This window comes from Acomys russatus, chromosome 26 (genome assembly GCF_903995435.1).
Source record: "Acomys russatus chromosome 26, mAcoRus1.1, whole genome shotgun sequence".
NCBI classification, from domain to species: Eukaryota; Metazoa; Chordata; class Mammalia; order Rodentia; family Muridae; genus Acomys; species Acomys russatus.
Genome location: NC_067162.1, coordinates 42,183,484 through 42,204,092, shown reverse-complemented (window position 1 = coordinate 42,204,092; position 20,609 = coordinate 42,183,484). Strand labels below are relative to the sequence as shown.

General features: G+C 46.4%; 1 protein-coding gene across 1 annotated transcript; it reads left to right on the top strand.

Annotated features, from left to right (window-relative positions):
* The first annotated feature begins 6,362 nt into the window (after positions 1-6,362).
* Mphosph6 (M-phase phosphoprotein 6) lies at positions 6,363-18,281 on the top strand. The gene is made up of 5 exons (XM_051168985.1): positions 6,363-6,511; positions 10,107-10,219; positions 15,587-15,677; positions 17,522-17,619; positions 18,018-18,281. The coding sequence occupies exons 1-5, from the start codon at positions 6,461-6,463 to the stop codon at positions 18,148-18,150; spliced, it is 486 nt and encodes a 161-aa protein (XP_051024942.1). The 5' UTR covers positions 6,363-6,460; the 3' UTR covers positions 18,151-18,281.
* The last annotated feature ends 2,328 nt before the right edge of the window (positions 18,282-20,609 follow it).

The window sequence follows — 20,609 nt, the reverse complement described above, 5'->3', positions numbered from 1 at the left end:
CCTTCAGGCTCTGGGCCTAGCTTACTCTCCAGACTTGTCACTCACACACAGCATCCTTCAGACTCTCTCTCTCAGGCTGAAAGACTCCATTCTGCCTTTCTATCTTGCCCTCATAACTCCACTTAGGCTCTCCTGTAGATACCATTTCCCCCAAACAAGTCTCTTAAAGTTCCTCAAATGGAACTCAGGATTCCTGACGCTGCGCTTTATTAACAATTTTAAGGCCCATGGCTTCATCTGGAACCCCTCCGCCTTATCTGGTACCCCTCTTTAGAGGTGATTAATCTAGCACCTGCTGAAGAGCTGGAAATGTATTAGATACCAAAAAGAGTATTTGTTGGAGTAAAAAGAAGGCAGGAAAAAAAAAATGAGGTTATGGCAGCCAGTCATAAAATAGTATCATTTAGGTAGAACTTAAAGAACAGGCAAAATAATGACAGGAAACACAGCAAAAGGAAGGCTAGATGAAACGTGAAGAAGTCTAGTTCTAATCTGCTAAGTCAGTGTGATGGTTAGAATAATAGTGCCGCCCACAGGTCCGTGTGTTTGAACATTTGGTCCCCAGTTGGTGGCATTTGAGGAGGCTCAGGAGGAATGGCGTTGTTGGAGGAAGCGTATCAACCTCTAGGCAGGTTCTGAGAACTTGGGTCCTGTGCGCCATGCCTCTCCACTGTGGTCTGGGTGGACTCGCCCTCCGGAAGAGTAAGCCCAAATAAACCCTCTCTTGCACAAGTTGTCTCAGTTATGGTGATATACCGCAGCACCAGAAGAAGAATAACTAACACAATATAAATTGTACAGCTATATAATATAAGTGTGCTTTATGGAACTATAAAATGAGAGATGTTCCATCTAGCTTAGTAGTTCCCAAATCCTAACTGTTCCTTAGAATCACCCAGGCAAGGGCTGGAGAAATCAGTCAGTCAGTAAAGTTCCTACCCTACCACAAGGTCCTGATCTCAGGTCCAAGGTCTGGGAAGACAGCTCAGCGGAGAATGTTTCCTGTGCAGGCATGAGGAGCTGAGTTCAAATCAGCAGTACCAAAATAAAAGGCAGGTGTTCTATGGCACCAGTGCTGTGAGAAGACGGAGACAGGAAGATCGCTGGGGCTCTCTAGTCACTAGCTCAGCTCCAGGTTCAGTCAGATACCCTGTCTCAAAGGAGTAAGATGAGAATTGATAGAACACCAGATGGCATCGCCAGGTTCCAAGTAAGCGCACGCGCACGCGCGCGCACACACACACACACACACACACACACACACACACACAAACACACACCTCTCATACCCCAATGCATACTATCCATGCCCAGCAGCCCATTCCTAGTGCCAGAGAAGAAGAGACAGGAGGGTCACTGGCTTGCTGTGTAACTAGTCTGTCTGAAATGGTGAGCTCCAGGTTTATTAAGAAACCATCTTTAAAAATAAGGTGAAGAGTAATGGACACCTGACATTGACCTATAGCTTCCACATGTTAGAACACACACACACACACACACACACACACACACACACACGCACGCACGCACGCACGCACGCACGCACACTGTACACACAAAAGATTTGTCCTAGTTTAGTTTCTGTTCTGTGATTTAAAGAAAGAAAGAAAGTAAACATTCTGATCAAAAGTATGGGGTTTCAGGCCTGGAACAAGCAGCTGAGAATCCCTATTTAACACAGCAAGATGGACCTGGCCTCCAAGTTCCCCCAGCATCCCTCAGTCCCTACCTGTTACAGAGTATAGCTGGCATGCCCCGCCCTCTACCCTGAACTTTCTAAACCCTGGGGTGGGGCTTCCTCTCTTCTCTCCTCTCCCCTCCCCCCCCCACTCGCCCAGTGCCTCTGTCTCTCTGTCTCTCTCTCTCTCTGTGTCTGTCTGTCTCCCTCTCTCTCTCTGAATTTCTCTCCACATTTCTCTTCTCTCTTCCAAAGTGCTTTCTCTCAAACCGCTTTTCTGTCTCTAAGAGCTGTCCCCAATAAACCTGCCTCTATACTTTGACTTGAATTGCCTTATTTCATCAGCAGAGAAAAACCTATCAAAAAGAAAGCTGAGGATGAAAGGGTTTACTTGGCTTACTAGTTTACAGCCTATCACTGGGAGAAAGCAAGAACAGGAGGCAGGAACCAAAGCAGAGCCCAATGGAGGAATGTTGCTTCCTGTTCCTGCTCAGCTAGCTTCCTTCTACAAGCTCGGACCACCAAGCCAGGGGTGGCACTGCCCACATCCATCAATTAGCAAACCAGAAAATGGACAGGCGTTGCCACAGGCTCGTCTGATAGTAATTCCTCAACTGAGATTCTCTCTTCCCAGGTGTGTCATGCACAGACACTTTTTTCCTCTTTTTAATGTGCTTTAATTTCCTTTGACTATTCTGGCCATTTAATTTCCAAGGTCAAAACATGTTTAGAAGTCACTTATCCATATTATTTGTAAGGCCGTGTCTAGACAACTATGCATAAGTAACTGATAGAACTTGGTAAGTAACCTCATATGAGGGCAGAAGGGATGCACTGCACTGCTTAAGTTTCAAGGCTGGCTGTCCTGGAGTCACAATTTGCATGTAACTGGCAGCTGGCCAGTAAGTACTCATTTAATGAGTGAATCAGGGAAGCAAGAAGAGGGAGCACATTTTATGGAAAGAAAAAAAAAAAAGACAGATTTGATGTTGGATATATGCGTTTCCCAACCAACATGTAAATTCCTTGTCTTCTGGGACTGTCTCAATGGCACCGTCCCCATCCCTGCCTCATTTGGGCGTCTGTCCTTGCCACTGCCATTTGGGCTAACAGAATGCCTGTCTCTTCTTGAAGGAACAGCAAGATTTCTCTTTGAAGCATGACTCTCCCCACACTGTGCAGCCTCGCTGGGATTATCAATCAGATCCATCCCTAAACCAGGACAAAAGGAGAGTCTCGCTGACTTTGAAATCATGAGCAGCGAGGGCCCTAAGAGCACAGAAACCCACTGTTGCTCACTCATTCTTACAGTGGCAGCTCACATTCACCCCTGCTCCCTAGACCCGTTGGTAGTCCTGGCTTCTGCCCCTTTACCTTTGTTCTCGACCTTCCTCACCCACTCTATGAACTACCGAGCATCCGAATACATCTGTTTTGTGTAAGTCACTCCAACACCTGGTTACTTGCACCAGCTGCCTTGAGTCGCTGCATAAGCACTTCCTCTGCTAGCTCATGCACTGGGAAAGGGTGCTGCCACAGCAGGTCTGAAATCAGTGCTGCAGAAATGAAGGGAGGGAGCGAGCTGGTGTGGGGAGAGGAGACCTCTTCTTGATGGATCCAGTAGTTGGCTTTTACAATTCCAACAAACTGTCATCATGACATGACTCAAAACTGTGTGAAGGGCTGCTCAAGGTGTTTCTGACCACAAAACAATGATTTCTTAGTTGTATATAATCACAACGGGTTGCTGAGTACAACATCTATCTTGTGTTCTATAATTTAGTACCACCAAAAGATGAAGGAGTTATCTTCCTGGTGGGGAGTAGCTCCAAGCCATAATTATACTGTCTTAAATCACACCTCATGCATTACAATTTGAGAGGCAGGGCCTTTGGGCATTTGTTTTTAAGTATCTGCACTGTCAATTAAGAATACAGAATCTTTGAGTTGACCAGTTAAAAATGTTGGCTTGTATCCCTCAAACAAGTGCTGAAGAACTGACACAGTAACATCAGTGTTTCAAGAAAGCTCAAGTCGACTAGAAGTCACCGAAGCCCAAATGAAAGCGCCCGTAATAGCCTTTGCTGGTTGTACACATGCTGTTGTATCTGCCAAGGCAGATGGTTTCCTCTGCATAACCCAAAGGACTCATCCTTCAAGGGCTGGTTCAGGACTGGAGAGATGGCTCAGAGGTTAAAAGCACTGGCTGCTCTTCCAAAGGTCTTGAGTTCAATTCCCAGCAACCACACGATGGCTCACAACCATCTCTAATGAGATCTGGTGCCCTCTTCTGGTATAGTCACAATACTATATACATAATAAATAAATAAATCTTTAAAAAGAGAGAGAGAGAGAGTTAACTCAGACACTCTCTAGCTTCCTAGAGGTAGATAAGACTAAGTCACTTCACCACCTCTATTCTCATAGCACTTCTTGCTTGTACCAGATATGCAAGCACTTGTTGCTTACTTGGTAACAGAATTTCAGTTTTGCAAAGGAATGGGTGACCTGATGGGCAGCGACAGTGGCACAGCCCTGGGAATGACTGGGAAGCCCTTCCTTGGGCTAACGGCCGCCATTCTTCTCTTACTTGTTTAAATGCCACACCAATTGGGAAACACACACAGCCCTTTTCAGGCCAGAGGGGCTCAGGGCCCCTTGCTATGCCATCTCTGCTCAGCAGGCTCTTATCACAACTGTAATCTTTAGTTATGTGATCTCTAGTTAGTTACTTTTCTATGGCCACCATAACAAAATACTATAGATGGGAGGATGTGAGGCCACATGTATTTCTTCCAGTTGTGGGCAGGTAGTAGGAGTTTTGGAGCAGGTAGGAGTAGTTTTGGCTTCTTCAGGGGCTTCTTTGCCTGGTGTGTGGATGGCCTTTCTTTTAGCATACACATGTCTGGTATGTGTCTTATGACACAAGGCTGGAGAGGCAGTTAAGCGGTAGGGCACTTGCCTGGTGTGTGTCTCTACATTTCATCTTCAGCACAGAAAAGAAAGAAAAAAAAAGATACCACCATAGTGGATTTGGGTTCACCCTGAAGGACCTGGTTTAACTTAATTGTTTCTTGAAAGGCTCCATCTCCAAACACAGCCACATTCTGATATAACGGGGGTTAGGACTTCATTATTTGACTGGAAGGAGGAATAAGCCTGTCACGTGTAGTTAGGCTAGTAACAAGGTAACAGGCAGTAAACTCAATAACCGGAAGTTGATCCTCACTGCTCCACTCTTGGTACCCTCTACCTCCAAGTCTCCAGACAATATCTTCACTTTTCAAGCCTTCCCACTTTCATCTGAAGAGGACCATCCTGGACTAAATTTAAAATGACTCTAAAAGTCACTCACCACAGCGGTTTCCTTTCTTCCACAATATTTGGAGAGGGTGGTAATGTGTTTTTAGCCCCTAGGTACTCTCCAATATCTCACTCACATATGAGTAAATATATTTCTGTAACCACTTAACACATTATGTCTTTATTTACTCCACTGAGAAAAACCTGCAGGGCTTTTAATATCCGGAATGCTTTATGAATCTCAGCTTTACCACTTCTCCAGTGGGTTGCTTAATGCATGACAGGGATGTGTCCCTCACTGTTCTTACAAGGTACAGCACCCAGCTCAAAAAAATGACATCCACTGCATTCCAATAGCTCAAACGCCGCTGTAAGATGTCTTCAAAGTGTGGACCCTGAGAATGGCTTGAAAAAAATAAACGTCTTTAGGAGGTACAGTGAACACTAAACAGAAAAGTACTAAAGCTACTGCACTTATAATTATTCAGCTTTTAAACAGGTCTCAAGGGTTTTTAAGTTATTATTATTATTATCATTATTATTATTAACTTACATTTATTCATTGTGAGGTAGGGGCACGTGTGGAAATCAGAGGACAACTTGTGGAAGTCCATTCTGTCCTTCCGTCATGGGGGTCCCAGGGATTAAACACACTTCCTAGGGCTTGGTACCAAGTGTCTTCGCCCACTAAACTATCCCTGGGCCCTTCACAAGTTCTTTTTTTACCGTTCCTTGCAAACAGCTCTTGCTATTTCCCGCTATTCTTCCTGTTGCAGAGGGAGATCCTTCAGGCTCGAAGATGCACAGTAAACAGGTGTATGCATATTTATCAGTCTTCCGTGGTTTTTATGCAGCGGTTCAGCATCCCTCCGAAGCCACGCAGCGTGAGGTTGTCCTGCTTCACTCTCTGACTGACCTAGCATAGCGACACCTGCGGTTCAAGGGTTTACTGAAAGTTGCAGAAAATGAGCTACATAGTGAGTTCACCATTCGTGTTTTTAAAACTTTAAACATTGGAAGCAACCTCAGCGGCCTCAGCGGGAACCTCAGCAGCGAACCTACCGACAGGGAAGTAAAGGAGTCCTTGGGACTGTGGAGGCCCCGCCCACAGCTCCAGCGGCCTCCCCCTTAATTCGATTTTCCTGAGGTGAGTCCTCAGACCCAGAACAGCAGTCGCCCCCGCTGCAGCCCGAGTTCTTACCACAGTCTGTGGCGGAGAGACAGACTCCAGCAGTGAGAGGAAGATAAAGCCACCCAGGAGTACTACGCACGTGGGTGGGGCAAGACCATGTGCGGGGGGCGTGGCAACCCGACGGGTGTGGCCAATCGGGGGCGTGGTGAATAGACGGGGCGGGGCTAACCCCCCACCGCCTGTAGGCGACGTAGCGAGGGGCGGGGCGAGTTTGGCGCGACGTCACGCTCCGTGCTTGACAGTGCGCAAGCGCAGTGCGGCTACTAGCGTCTGAAACTCAATTCAACATGGCGTCTGAGCGCAAGACTAAGTTATCCAAGAACCTGCTGCGCATGAAGGTGCGGGGTTTGGGGGTGGGGGGGGATGCTGGAGAGTTCGGCGGGGCTGCTGAGCTCCAAGCTGTCTTATAGTGACTCGGACAGAAGCTACAGGCAGACTGGACCCCAGACTGCCCTGGATGGCCGCCCCCTTGCACCCCATTCAGCCTGAGGGCCAAGGGGCACCCGAAGTGAGGTTGTGATTAAGTAGACTCGCCTGATGCCCGCTGCGGGGAGGGAGCTTGTACAAGCATAAACAAGAACCCGCAGTATTGAGTGCTGTGATGGCTTGCAGTTGTCAGGGCCGCCTGGGAACTTAGGTTTCTCGCGAGAAGTAGGAACAACGTAAGAGGATGTCAGGTAATGTCCTAGACTCGGGGAGAGTTGAGTTCAGAAGCCTGAGAGGTAGGAAGAAGAGAAAATCACGGACAATTCCAAGAACTAAAGGTAGCTCGTACGTCTGAAAGACAAAGAGCATAAATTGAGTCTGGAAAACTTAGTGGTCACAACAGTCTAGGAAGTGCCAGCCGGACTGAAGTTAGTACCCGTTTTCTCATGAGCAATAAGAAACGGTTGCGCTGCGGAAGAGTTTCATGGGTTGTTACTTTTCAAGGCTACTTTAACTGTACTGTGGATAACAGTTACTCAGAGAACGCCCAGCCCTACAACACAAAGTTACAGTCAAAAAGACCAGCTAAGAGTTCCTACATTCTGAATGTTAACAGTGGGGTGAAATCAGTTGGCCGCCAACTTTTAAACAAAATCAACTTTTAAAAAAAGGTTTATGCTAGTTTTTCTTGGCGTGTGCTTGCATGTCTGTATTTATATACCATGGGTGTTCAGGTGCCTGTGAAGGCCAGAAGAAAGTGTTAGAGCCGCTGAAACTGGGGTCATGAGCCCTCTGGTGTGGGTACTGGGACCTCTGCAATAGCCAGGAGTGCTCTTAGCCACTGAGCCAACTTTCCAGCCCTGTGATTTTTAAATTTGAAATCGAACCGATTTGAACAAGCTGTAGTGGCTTGGTGGTACACTCTAGTAATCTTAGCAACGTGGGGGAGCGGGGTGGAGACAGGAAGGGCAGAGCCTCTGTCAGCTACTTAGCAAGTTTGTGGCTAGCCTGGACTAGACATGAGACCCTGTCTCAAAGTGTCAAAAGGGCTACAACAGGCACTCAGTCAACCTAACTACAATCTGAAAAGGAGAGTGGAGCTGAAGGGCAGGTGAAATGAACACAGGAATCAAGACGGGAAATACTAATAGAAAATAATACTAACATATTTATAGTCCTTGCTATGTTCCAACATTGTTCTCAGTGCATTGTATATAATGAACAACTTAATTTACATAATGGCATTTCAAGTAACCAAGGTCATTTTCTGAGGTATCTGAAACACAAGTAACAGCTAAAAAGATGGGTCATCTGGCCCCAGAGCCTTCACTCGTAACCAGCTGTCACTGAACACATAGGTGGTGCTTGCCTTAAACACCTCACTCAAATAATATTATAAAAATGTATGTAACACAGGTATCCTACCTATCAAACAGTATAGTTGAGCCATGCAGTACACTGTAGAGTTCCAGTTGTTTACCCTTGGGATGGTGTAGCTGTCCAGGGGTGGTAGCCCACTGCTCCCCATCACTACAATAGAGTCTCCTAGTATGCTTAGCTAGCCTAGGAAAAGCTCAGACTTCAAAGTGCTGTTTTTGACAGGTGGTATAAGATTCTCACCATCTTAAAGGTGAGTCATTAAACCTAACCATTTTATGGTGTGGGCTGCCAGTGCTTATGGTGAGACGAAAACTCCCAACTTAGAGGCATGTTGCCAAGAAAAGGAAGGGTGAATGAGTGCCGTGCTGAGGGTCGGGGAGTAAGCATTTCCTGCAGGCTCTCAGTGCAGTTGAGCTGGGGTGCACCCATGAGTGGGCAGGACAAAGAAGGGGAGTGGGCAGGTTGCTCCTAATTTAGTTTAGGAAGTACATCTATCTGTGAGCAAAAATTGAGTCTACCAGTTTTAGCAGTTTGTAGTCAAACTGATTTCAGAGAAACGGAGTGGACCCAGGAAGCTCTTGGAATAAGTCAAATGAGTGTGTGCTACGCAGTCAGGGTGGACACAAAAGATCTGCCTCTGGACTTAAATTAAAGCAGTTCTTTTCCCTTGCCCAAGTGAACAGGATCCCAACTGGATGTGACAGGTGTGTAGAAGACCATTACCCATGTTCTGTAGTGACAGAGACCCTGCTGGTGGGACGGAAGGGGTTATGTACAAACTCAACAGGGTGAACTAGGAGGAGACACAGAGCACTGGACACTTCATCCTGACTGACTTGTTTTCAGAATTTGTTTAATTAATTATTTTAAATTATTTTATTTCGGCTATTTTCCCTACATGTATATCTGCACCATGTGAGTGCCTGGTGCCCAAGGAGACCAAAATAGGATGTCAGGTTCCTTTGAACTGGAGTTACAGAGAGTTTGTAAGCCCTGATGTGGGTGCTAGGAGTTGAACCTGGGTCCTCTCGAAGAGCAACCAGTGCGCTTAACCAACAACCCATCTCTCCAGTCGCCGCCACCTCTTCCTCCTCCTTCTCCTCCTTCTCTTCTTTAATTTAGTACATTAGTTTCTTTTGGGTTTGTACATGGAGATCAGAGGACAACTTACAAGAGTTGTTTCTCCTTCTACCAAGTGGATCCTGAGGATCAAACTGAGCTTGTCAGCCTTGGCAACAAGCGCCTTTACCCACTGAACCACCAGGCCCGTCTGTATCTGTCAGGGGCAGCTATTTGGGATGGAGGTACTTCCTGGGGGAGAAAAGGGTGTGGGTGGAACAGTGTGATGATTTGGTTAGAGACGGTATTTGTTTGTGGTTTTGGGCTCTTCTCTGGGCCTTAGGACATGGCTTGGTACACTTCTAAAGGGCAAGAGAGTGGATATTCTCGGCTAGTAGGCCAGTGAGGGCCCATTGCACTAAGCCCACTGCCATTGCAGACCAAACCTGAATCGGCATGGCTGTTTTCCATTAATCCTGCCACTTGGGAGGCAGAGGCAGGCAGATCTCTTGAGTTCAAGGCTACCCTGTTCTGCAGAGTGAGTTCTAGGACTGCCAGGGCTACACAGAGAAACCCTGTCTAGAAAAACTTAAAAAACAAAACTACAGATAGTAGAGATGCAGCCTGAGGGCCATGGCTTCCCAAAGTCTGCTCTGGACCCTGAGTTTTGAGCACAGTGGAATCGCTAGTGTTAGAGTGTGTCTGAGATGCTGTAGTGTCAAAACTGAACTTCTTCCTAACCCTAGACATGCTTGATTCACAGCCATAGTGTGCTGTGTCTTCTATTCAGTGTAGATCTGTGTGACTGCCTGTGTGCCTTACTGTGTCTGCTGAGGTGAAATGGAGCAGGGCAGTTAGTTGTTCTTGGCGGGTTTTGTCACCAAGAACATAAGGGGCAGCATGAGGCACATGTACTTCAAACCACAAGGGAGTCTGGAAAGCTAAAACAAATCCAGGTTCATTGGTGATTGAAAGAGTGTTACTGGACTGCTTGTCTGCCAGGCAGCCAGTGTACCTTAGGTACAAGATGAGCAAGGGCACTGATGCTGCTTGGTTCTGTTTTCACAGTTCATGCAAAGGGGCCTGGACTCGGAAACCAAGAAGCAACTAGAAGAGGAGGAAAAGAAGATGATCAGCGACGAGCACTGGTACCTGGATTTGCCAGAGTTCAAGGAGAAAGAGTAGGTTTATTGGGTTTTATAAGGGCAGGTTAGGAAGCCCTGTGACACTGACCCATGCTTCCAGTACAATGCTTTCTGTTCTAAAAAACTACTAACCTGGGTGTGTCCCACCTGGACTCAAACAAAGTCCCATTGGTGCTTATGCGCTCAGGCCTGACCAGCTTTGCTTCTGTAACAGTCTTTCAGCAGGTGGGGGTGGGTGGGCGTGTCTGAATTTAATTCCATGCATGTCACCAACATTGCTGCATTGGCAGTCTGTTCTAAGCTAAGCATTTCATACCCTTTAGTTAATAAACACTCACAGAAATCCACGAGTGTCCAGGGCCATTGTGTCTGTTTTGCTGTCGAGGGCCAGGAGCTTAAGAGCGTTGTTTGGCTGGAGCCAGCAGCCCAGCGGGACTGAAGCTGAGTAGCTCCCGAGACAGCTTTCCTTCCCCGTCAAGCCTGACTAGTGCAGGAAAGAGGCTTGAATCAGAGTGGCAGAGACCTCATCCATTTGTCTAAACCCTGGAAGTTGTGTGTCACTTTCTTACCCAGTATGGTATGTATGTATGTATGTATGTATGTATGTATGTGTGTATGTGTGTGTGTATGTATTTTATACTTTTGCCAGGTGGATGAAAGTTTTACCAACTGTCTTCTGGCACATTCATGTCTGATCCTTTTAGCCCAGCTAATTGCCATTTGGTTGGCCATGTTCTTCTCCTCCCCACCCCCAACTTTCTCTGGTCCCTTTGGGATAGTTATATATTCTCCTGGGAAGAGAAAGTCCAGACTCCCCAGAATAAGGAAAAGTCACTTTCAGCTGTGTGCTACTGCTTCCCCCCACCCCACCCCCCTGTGTAGCCCAGGCTTTCCTGGAACTCGCTCTGTAGACCAGGCTGGCTTCGAAACTCACAAAGGTCCATTTGCCTCTGCCTCCCGAGTACTGGCATGGATCTCACAAGGAAGATCATATATTGGAGTGTGCAAGAGGAGGAGCACAGAGGAGGAGCCTAAGGATCGTGTACAGGAAAGTGTGCAAGGGGAGGAGCACAGAGGAGGAGCCTAAGGTTGTGTACAGGAAAGTGTGCAAGGGGAGGAGCACAGAGGAGGAGCCTAAGGATCGTGTACAGGAGAGCCTGCAAGGGGAGTAGCACAGAGGAGGAGCCTAAGGATCATGTACAGGAGAGCGTGCAAGGGGAGTAGCACAGAGGAGGAGCCTAAGGATTGTGTACAGGAAAGTGTGCAAGGGGAGGAGCACAGAGGAGGACAGAGAGGGTGGAAGCAGGAGTGGGCAGGTGGGAGTAGTGCTAAGAGGACCAGTCATTTGATTTTGTGTGTTTGTTGAGTTTGCAGTTTTCCAGGATAGAGGACAGTTCTGCCTCATTTGGAGTATTTATCTCCCAATACAGCATGCAGTTCTCAGTTCCCAGGTTTCCTTTCCTGGGAAAATAAGGCAGTAGTGCATTTCACCTTCTTCCTGCCATGACGTTGAGACAGGTGTTGGGGCGTGCGGGGGCATGGTGTGGGAGCTGCCTCCCAGCTGGAGGCACAGGCAGCCCAGGGGCCCCAGAGCTCCAGCTTGTTCCCTTTCCTTGCATTTGGTGGGGCAGCGCTGTCATGCTGAGAAGTGCTGAGAGCAGATGACTCAGGAAGCACAGACATGGCCACTCCGCCTGGGGCTGCTCTGTCAGCAGCAGGGTTACTTTTCCTTTCTCTGGTTGGCTAAGGGCAAGTAATTTTTAAAAAGAAAGAGAGAAAATCACATGATTATTGTTTTCTGTTAAAATAGCAGAAATTAAATTAATCTCTGAATAGGAAAAACCTCTGTTTTTTTGTATCAGGAGAAAAAGAAGTCTTGCTGTGTTGGCCTTGAACTCCAGTCCTCCTGCCTGGGCTTTCTGCGTGCTGGGATTACAAATATGTGCCACTGTGCCTGCCTTGGACATAAAGCCCATTTATTTAATCTTAGTTACAGAGCTTTTATTAATAATTTGTGGCTATATTCATAAATGCTGTAGCCTATTAAGTCATCTGTAATGCCTTTGATTTGGCCCATAGGATCAGTTGCTAAGTGGCTTCCTGCTTCCTTGTCCTAGTTTGTATAAAATTGATGATAGTCCATCATTTGTTCTCGAGTGTGGATGAGATTTCCACAGTGAAGTGATCTGGGATCTGAAGCATTCTTATCCAGAAGACTTTCATGACGAATTCAGATGTGTTTTCTTTAGTGGGCACAGAAGTGCACTCTGTCTTTGAAGCGGGGCCTCACTGCTTCAGCCTGCGAATACAGGGGTCACAGAGTTCCCCTCATACCTACGGCAGTTTCCTTCTTCACAGTTTTTTCCTTGGTTATAGAGTTCATATCTGGTACTTTTTTGTAGTTTCTACTTAAAATCCAGGTTTCTTGATTGTTTCTTTATGTTCACATTTATATTGAAATTCTTGGGCATTTATATTGAAATTCTTGGGCATGTTTATAATAAATTTATAATTATTAAACTATTTTAACTAATTCCGCCATCTCTGTTATTGTGGACTTCTGTCAGTGAGGACTGTGCTTTCCTGCTTCCTTGCGTGTACAGGGGTGTATGTGTGTACATTGCTGGCTCTCTGACTTGTTTTCATTAATGAAGTGTCGTTTGTGTGTGTGTGTGTACATTGCTGACTCTGAATTGTTTTCATTAATGAAGTGTGGAATGTGTGAGTGTGTGCGTGTACACTGCTGACCCTCTGACTCCTTCTCATTAATCCAGTGTTGAATGTTGTTCCATTAGACAATTGACTGACATGCTGGTAAGCTTACTGTTCCCATTACAGTAAATTTTCTCATCTTTGCTCAGGCTAAGGTCTGCTAGGTCTCACAGGGATTCAGCTTGATCTCTTGTCTTTAGCTGGATGGAACTCAAGTACCACTTCAGCCTGCACCCCACATCCCACCCCACACCCCACCCCCACCCCCATCCCTGCACACTGTACTGTTTGTGCAGTGTGCATGGCAAGCTATACTTTATTTCCCAGATGCAGTAGGCTAGGAAGCATCCTTGCCCAGTCCTAACTACCCAGGACTTCATCTGTTGAGTGGGGCCCCTGTACAGAAATGACTTTCTGCTGTGTTTATCAAGGGTCCTTAGGCAGGTTACCATCCCAGTCTGGTTTTCATCACTGTAATGAAGGGCCTCAGGCTGAGTGAAGAAGGAGAGAGGTTTATGTAGCTCACAGTAATGGAGAATTACAGCCGTGACTGCTGGTATCATCTCAGAGAGCCTGGTGTGGAAAAATCATCTTGAGGTAGGAAGCGAGAGACGTAGTCAGGCTCAGCCTTTTATAATGCTGTCATGAACTATAGACACAAGCTTTTTTTCCCCCTTTTTCTTGTAAGTGCAGTGTCCCAGGTGGCCTCCCACTAGCCCTCCCCCCCCCACCCCCCATGTCTCAGACATTCTAATATTCACTCTCACATGGTCTCACTGGAGACCCAGCCTCCCTGACCTGGGCTCTTGGATGACCAACCACAACACCTTGTCAGAGAGTCCATGGAGAAAGAAGGCTCTGACCACAGAGGTAGACATGGGCGTGGCCCCTGCCATGTAAGACTGGCCACACCGCCAGCTGGAAGGACAATCATCTCTGGGAGTTCCAGCCCCCTTCCAGACTTGATTTTGTACCTGTCTCCAGAACCAGCTGGAGTTGGTCACAGGATTTACGCTGTGGGAGCCTAAATTCATAGCAGCTTAAGTTGCCAACGTTGAAGTAACCGTTACAGTGGGCACAGAGAGCCGCTGCACCAGAGCACTGTTCTTCCGGGAGCATGTCTCCATTAGCCATAGACTCACCCTGTGGCCGTGAGAGTCACAGGGACCTCATAGCCAGCCCCTTTCTGTCATCCTGACCCATGTATCCCTGGCACTTCTGTGGTTCTAAACTTGCGTTTGCCTCTCCAGTTCAGCATGGCTAGCCTCTTCCCCTGCCGCCAACAAAGAGCTTGCTTCACTGGGCATTTCTTTTCTTTTCTTTCTTTTCTTTTTTTTATTTAAATAATATATTCAGATTACATATCAATTGTTATCCCCTCACTTGTATCTTCCCATCCCCCATCCCTCTCTCTTTCACCCCATTCCTGTCCCCTAGGACTGTGACAGAAGGGGACCTCCTCCCCCACCATATGATCACAGCCTATCAAGTCTCATCCGGGTAGCCTGCTTCCCCTTCCTCTGAGTGCCACCAGGCCTCCCCACCAAGGGGAAGTGGTCAAATAGAGGGCACCAGAGTTTATGTCAGAGTCAGTCCCCGCTCTCCACACAACTGTGCAGAATGCGCTGTGCATTGGCTAGATCTGGATCGGGGGGTTAGGGCTACTGCGTGCATTGTCCCTGAGTGGTGCAGCAGCAGTTTGTGTAGGCACTTGGCCTTCTTCGTACTGTCACAGCCCTGTGCCTTCATGGGCTCACTGTGGAAATACTTGCATTCAGTGTTGGCTTATTGGCATTGCTGATTGAGTGCAGTCCCTCCCTCTGTGGCCTGCAAAGGATGACTTGTGTCGTTGCCCCTGTGTGCTGTAAATGTTTTGTTATCTGGCACCCTCTCTGGACCAGGTTGTCCGCAAGAGCAGAACTTCTTTCCTTCTTGTCTGCTCCGCAGCCCCTGGACACACCAGTGTGTGTTTGTGAGCGCTGGCAGAGGAGCTACTCCTTGACGAGAAGCAGAGCAGGAGTCCATAAAGGAAGTCTGAGGCCAGGCCTTGGCTGCCTTGCTGGAGAATGTGCTCACCTGGGATTTGGGTCTTGAACCAGCAACGGAGGAATCACTCTTAGAGATGGATGCACTGTGGTCTGTTCCTGGAGCGCTTGTGATGACTGCTCTCCCTTGCCACGCCCTCTCAGCAGCTGCAGTCTCTTCTGAAGCCTCCTTTCTGGTCCAGCTGGTCCAGCTTTCCAGGTTTCACAAGCTCCTTTCCTGCTGACGGCCAGTCTTCAGTCTTTGGTTATAGCCTTCTGTGAGAGAGGCCCAGGCCTGACGTCACCTCCCTGCCCCTGTTTTAATTGTTGTTCTAGTGTCCTGAATATTTCATGAGCACTTGGGGTTATCCATGAGTCAGGTATGGTGCTTCAGCTGTGGAACGTTCAAGCTTATGAAGAAGCCTGAGGGCTCGTGGGATAGAGTCATTACAGGGATTGTAGGAAGCCCTGTCTTAGCCCATGGCTCTCATCGCCTGGTGCCTTCGCTGGCCAGATGGTTCAGCTTTTACCTGGGTGGAGATCTCACTGTGCTCTGTTGTCCCCTCTGAGACCCGGAACATGGATTCCCATCCAGTCTCGACATCCGCTTCTGCGCTTGCTTCTGCACAGACGCAGCACCGTTCACGTGGGTTTCCTATCTGCTTAGGAGTTTCATCATAGAAGAGCAGAGCTTCTCCCTCTGTGCAGATCTTCTCTACGGAAGGATGTCGTTCAGAGGATTTAATCCCGAAGTTGAGGTATTAAATGTAATTGCTTCAAATTTAAGAATTTTTTTTCCAATTGAATTTTTTTCCTGCCAATAATTGAGCTTCAGTCTCTCCCTACCAGGTACCATTTCTCCTCATTATATCAAAAATAACAACTCTTGAAATATTGCCATAGCTATTTAAGGAAATTGCAGCGTGGCAGGCTGGCTTTATGGAAGAATTGAGTGGGTAATTTAATGGAGCGGTGTGCGGTCCCTGGCGCTGCCACTGTTAGAGTTTCAGCTCAGTCTTTTACAGGAATGTCAAGACTATTCATACGATGCTATTATGAGAAGTTATTCTCCAGCATCTGTAAATGTCTCTTTCTTAATGGAAAAATGCTACTTAAAAATGGTATCGTTTGACTTTGTAATGGACAGATTTTAATCCAAGCTAGTAAATACATTCTTTTTTTTTTTTTTTTTTTTTTTTTAAGTGAATCCTTTTGAAAGTCTGTTTGAGAAATGAATGCTCACCTTGTGACTGGGCTGTTGGTTGATCCTGACTCAGGGTCATAGAAATTCAGCCCTTCACTCTTATCACATTTACAAGAACTCTGATGCCCACGTTGAGTGCCCACCTATGGGATTAGTCTACACAGATGTGTGCTGTAAACTTTTAGTTTGTGCCACGTTAGCCACAACTCCTTGTTCTATGCAGTGACACTGGGGCTAGATTATATGGTGGCTGTCCTGGGCACTAAAGGGTGATTTAGGCTACCCCCAGACCTCTGCCCTCCACTCACTAAATACCAGCAGCACACGTGTGCGTCCTTCAACTCAGCTGTGGTGACTAAAGTGTCTCTGGCCATTGTCATCTGTTCCTTGATGGGCAAAATGTCCCCAGATGAGAATCACTTTTCTCGATGCCTCTGAAAAACAACAGTCACCTGTGTCCATTATAGTTTACTTAAAGCTGGAGAGTTGGTGTGGGGGAGGGGAGGTATTTTTGTGGGAGGACATGGAATATGCGTTATAATGAGGCTACACTAACTATGTTTGGGTTTAGTGTCCATGTTCTCTGCCCCAGCCCCTTTTAAAATTTAAAGGGGCAGGAGAGAGTGAGGCAAAAAGAAACAAACATTTGGGGCTTAGGAATCTGCTGTCCAAAGAATGAGGTTTACATGAGCAAGTTCCCCAAAGTGCCTCCTCTGTGGGAAAGGTCAGGTGAAACACCTCAGAATTTGGTATGAGAGGTGGTCAGAAAATGGCTGGAGACACTGGACTCTAACTGGACGGTGTTTTCTCTCAGTGAAGGTTTTCATCAGTCCTGTGTTTGTGAGTTGAATGCCTTCTCATTGGCACACCCTCCTCAGCCTCCCTCTACTATGAAGAAACTACTGTTTAAAGTTTGTCAGAAAGTCATAAGGATGAGCAGGATAGTATGGAAGAGATGAAGAAGTGCCCAGGGGCATCACCTGAGGCACGCTGCCCTGAAGTGTGTGGGGACCTTCCACCTCCATCCTACCCCCGTGGATGGATCTAGACTTACTGCTCTGGGGATAGTTTTTCCATTTGGCTCAAAGATAAATTCAAAGGGAATAACTGGAGGTTGTTTTTCTTTGCCCTCTCACTGTTAGCTGTGTGCCCCCTTTATTAAGAATGACAGGTAGGGTTTATGTTCTAAATGACAGCAGACCTGGCACTGAGCACAACTCTTCTTGGGACTCTGAGCTGCTACCATTGGCTCCCATGGCATGAAGCTTTGCATAGAACCACTTCTGAGTTCTGCCTAGTTTCACAAGGGACTCTGTGACTAGTTTCTCTGCCAGCAGACAGCCTTGACACCAGCTCCTCCCCGCATCCCCCTGATGGCCAGCACTGGTGTTTTTTCAGAAATTAATGCTTCAGATGAATTCTAAGAACAAAGAAGCTGCAGAGGAAGAGGATGAGACAGTGGAGGTCGATGTGTCAGATGAAGAAATGGCAAGAAGGTAAGTGTGCTGGGAGCTGTTGTAACGGTCTCCGATGTTCTCACTGCACGGTGTACAGGGCTTTAATCCTAGGGTGCGGTGGGGAGAGGTGCATACCCTGCCTGCTCCTGATGGCCCCATGGCTTCATGCTGGGGCACGCTAGCCATAAGGGCTCCTTTCCAGTGCTGGCCCCGGTGACTGCAAACGTATGTTTCAGTTTGGGCCGTACAGAAACAAAACCAAGAGAGAATTTAATCATCCTTAGCCAACTGCGTAGATTTTTAAATCATGCAGTCTCTTTTCATCATAAATTTTGTTTTTCTTGTTGCATTTGGCTTGATGTTTTTGGCAAGCCTGATTGCTACTTTTTTTTTTTCTTAATTTGAAATTAAATTTGTGCTGTGTATCATCCTAACAGATACGAGACTTTGGTGGGAACGATTGGAAAAAAGTTTGCCAAGAAGAGGGACCGAGCCAATTACGAAGAAGATGAAAACGGAAATATAAAACCCATTAAGACTAAGAAGATGTTCCTAAAGCCCCAAGATTAAATGGCTGCCTCAGATACAGCACATGCCTGTGGGCACAGCGTGCTTGGAACTCATCCTTGTGGTGCCTGGAGTGGTTAATACTCTGTTTACCTGTAAAGAAATGCATAACTGTGGAAATGTGCTGCTCCTGAGACAGATGTATAATGGATGTTACACATCCTTTTTCACAGCGTCCTTCATTTTTTGGACCTGATTCTGTGTGTATATACACATAGATAGGACACACACACACAGCTGTCCGTTTATTGTCCTGGAATGACTGTTGTAAACTAATAATTGCCGTTGTTTAAACTGCCCCTGTATTTATATTTTACTTTTTGGATCATGTCAAGCCAATTCATACATTCCCTTTGAAATCAAATGTTTGAGAACTTTCCAGAAGTGATTCCCCGGGAACAGACGCGCCTCTCTACCCTGAAGTGTTCGCGTGTTGCCAGGCCTTTCTCATTTACAGTAGTGTGGGTTTTGTTTATTTAAGGCAGTGAATTGGGTCACTTTCCTAATATTCTGTAATAAACATGTTTTCATGTACTTTTATTACATATCTGTTTTCTTACACTTTGAAATAATTTTAGTCTTACTCGATGATATAACCTTATGTAAGTAATAGTTTATAAAGACTGGGCATTAATTGAGAATATACTAATACTTAAGTTTGAACCCTAGAAAGTTTCCTTTTGTTGGTTAAGAACAATTACCAATTTCTTAGGATACAGCACAGTAGAACTTAGCACTGACAAGTACACCAGCACATGAAATTATGTGTCTGTCTGGAGACATATGCTGAGGACTTGTAACAATTACTGATTTCATTTAGTTTTGTCACGAGTGACCAGTGAAGGACATCATTATGTAGATCTCTCAGTTGTTGTGTGACCTCAGCACTGTGAGTTACATGTTAACCTCACAACCCAGTCAAGAATTCTCAGGTAGGTCTGTGATCAGAGAGATAAAGGGAGTCCCCTAGAAACTGACCCTTTACCAGCGGGACTCCACTCAGCTGGTACTTTTTATACAACAGACATCTGCAGTTTAAGTAGAAATTCAAGGCGAGTCGCCCATAGTGGTAGGTTGAATTATGTTGAGAAGCATTTCATGTGTGTCAGCTGCGTGAGCCAAGGGGAGAACTGCAGCAGACACTAAGCTGCGCCTTCTCAAGGTCAAGCTTGCCCTCTATCTCTGGCCACCCTCAGGTAAGGAGGAGGCTCTGCTTTAGGAGTTCTGGAAGGCACCACAGAGAGTGGAACAGTGTGAGCTTCGTCCCCAGATAAGACAGTGCTGAGTTCAGTCCAGATGTAGAAGTCATCCTTAGCCTGGTGCTTGCCAACACCTTCAACATAGGCACAACTTTCTCCCTGAATTGTTTCGTTTGAAGCAGGCTCTTTTTTTTTTTTTTTTTTTTTTATATTTATTTTTTTTTTATTAATTTATTTTTGTTACATCTCAATGTTTATCCCATCCCTTGTATCCTCCCATTCCTCCCCCCCCCCCCCATTTTCCCATTATTCCCCTCCCCTATGACTGTTCCTGAGGGGGATTACATCCCCCTGTATATTCTCATAGGGTATCAAGTCTCTTCTTGGCTACTTGCTGTCCTTCCTCTGAGTGCCACCAGGTCTCCCCCTCCAGGGGACATGGTCAAATGTGAGGCACCAGAGTACGTGAGAAAGTCGTATCACACTCTCCACTCAACTGTGGAGAATATTCTGACCATTGGCTAGATCTGGGAAGGGGTTTAAAGTTTACCTCCTGTATTGTCCTTGGCTGGTGCCTTAGTTTGAGCGGGACCCCTGGGCCCAAATCTGCCTATCATATTGTTCTACTTGTAGATTTCTAGGACCATCTGTATCCTTTTATTTTGCTATTCTCCCATGCGTCTCTCATTTAGAGTCCCAATAGGATGCCTTCCCCTCTGTCCCAGTTTCCTGGTAAGTGAAGGCTTTCGTGGGACATGCCCCTTGGGCTAGTATGCAGATATAAGTGAGTATATACCATTTGATTCTTTCTGCTTCTGGGTTAACTCACTCATTATGATCATTTCTAGCTCAATCCATTTATCCACAAATTTAGGGAATTCCTTGTTTTTAATAGCTGAATAGTATTCCATAGTGTATATGTACCACAGTTTCTTTATCCACTCTTCTACTGAGGGACACTTAGGCTGTTTCCATGTTCTGGCTATTATGAATAAGGCTGCTATGAACATGGTTGAGCAAATTTTCTTGTTGTGTGCTGGAGCATCTTCTGGGTATATTCCAAGGAGTGGGATAGCTGGGTCTTGAGGAAGCCCTATTCCCATTTTTCTGAGATAGCACCAGATAGATTTCCAAAGTGGCTGTACTAGTTTGCATTCCCACCAGCAATGAAGGAGTGTTCCTCTCTCCCCACATCCTCGCCAGCATGTGGTGTCACTTGAGTTTTTGATCTTAGCCATTCTGATGGGTGTAAGATGGAATCTC

Excerpts from the sequence above, each read along its gene's own strand:
- Mphosph6 (XM_051168985.1), top strand. The coding sequence starts at position 6,461 with ATGGCGTCTGAGCGCAAGACTAAGTTATCCAAGAACCTGCTGCGCATG. Across the intron at positions 10,220-15,586 it reads CCAGAGTTCAAGGAGAAAGA|GAGTTTCATCATAGAAGAGC; the intron begins GTAGGTTTATTG and ends CTATCTGCTTAG. Across the intron at positions 17,620-18,017 it reads GATGAAGAAATGGCAAGAAG|ATACGAGACTTTGGTGGGAA; the intron begins GTAAGTGTGCTG and ends TCATCCTAACAG.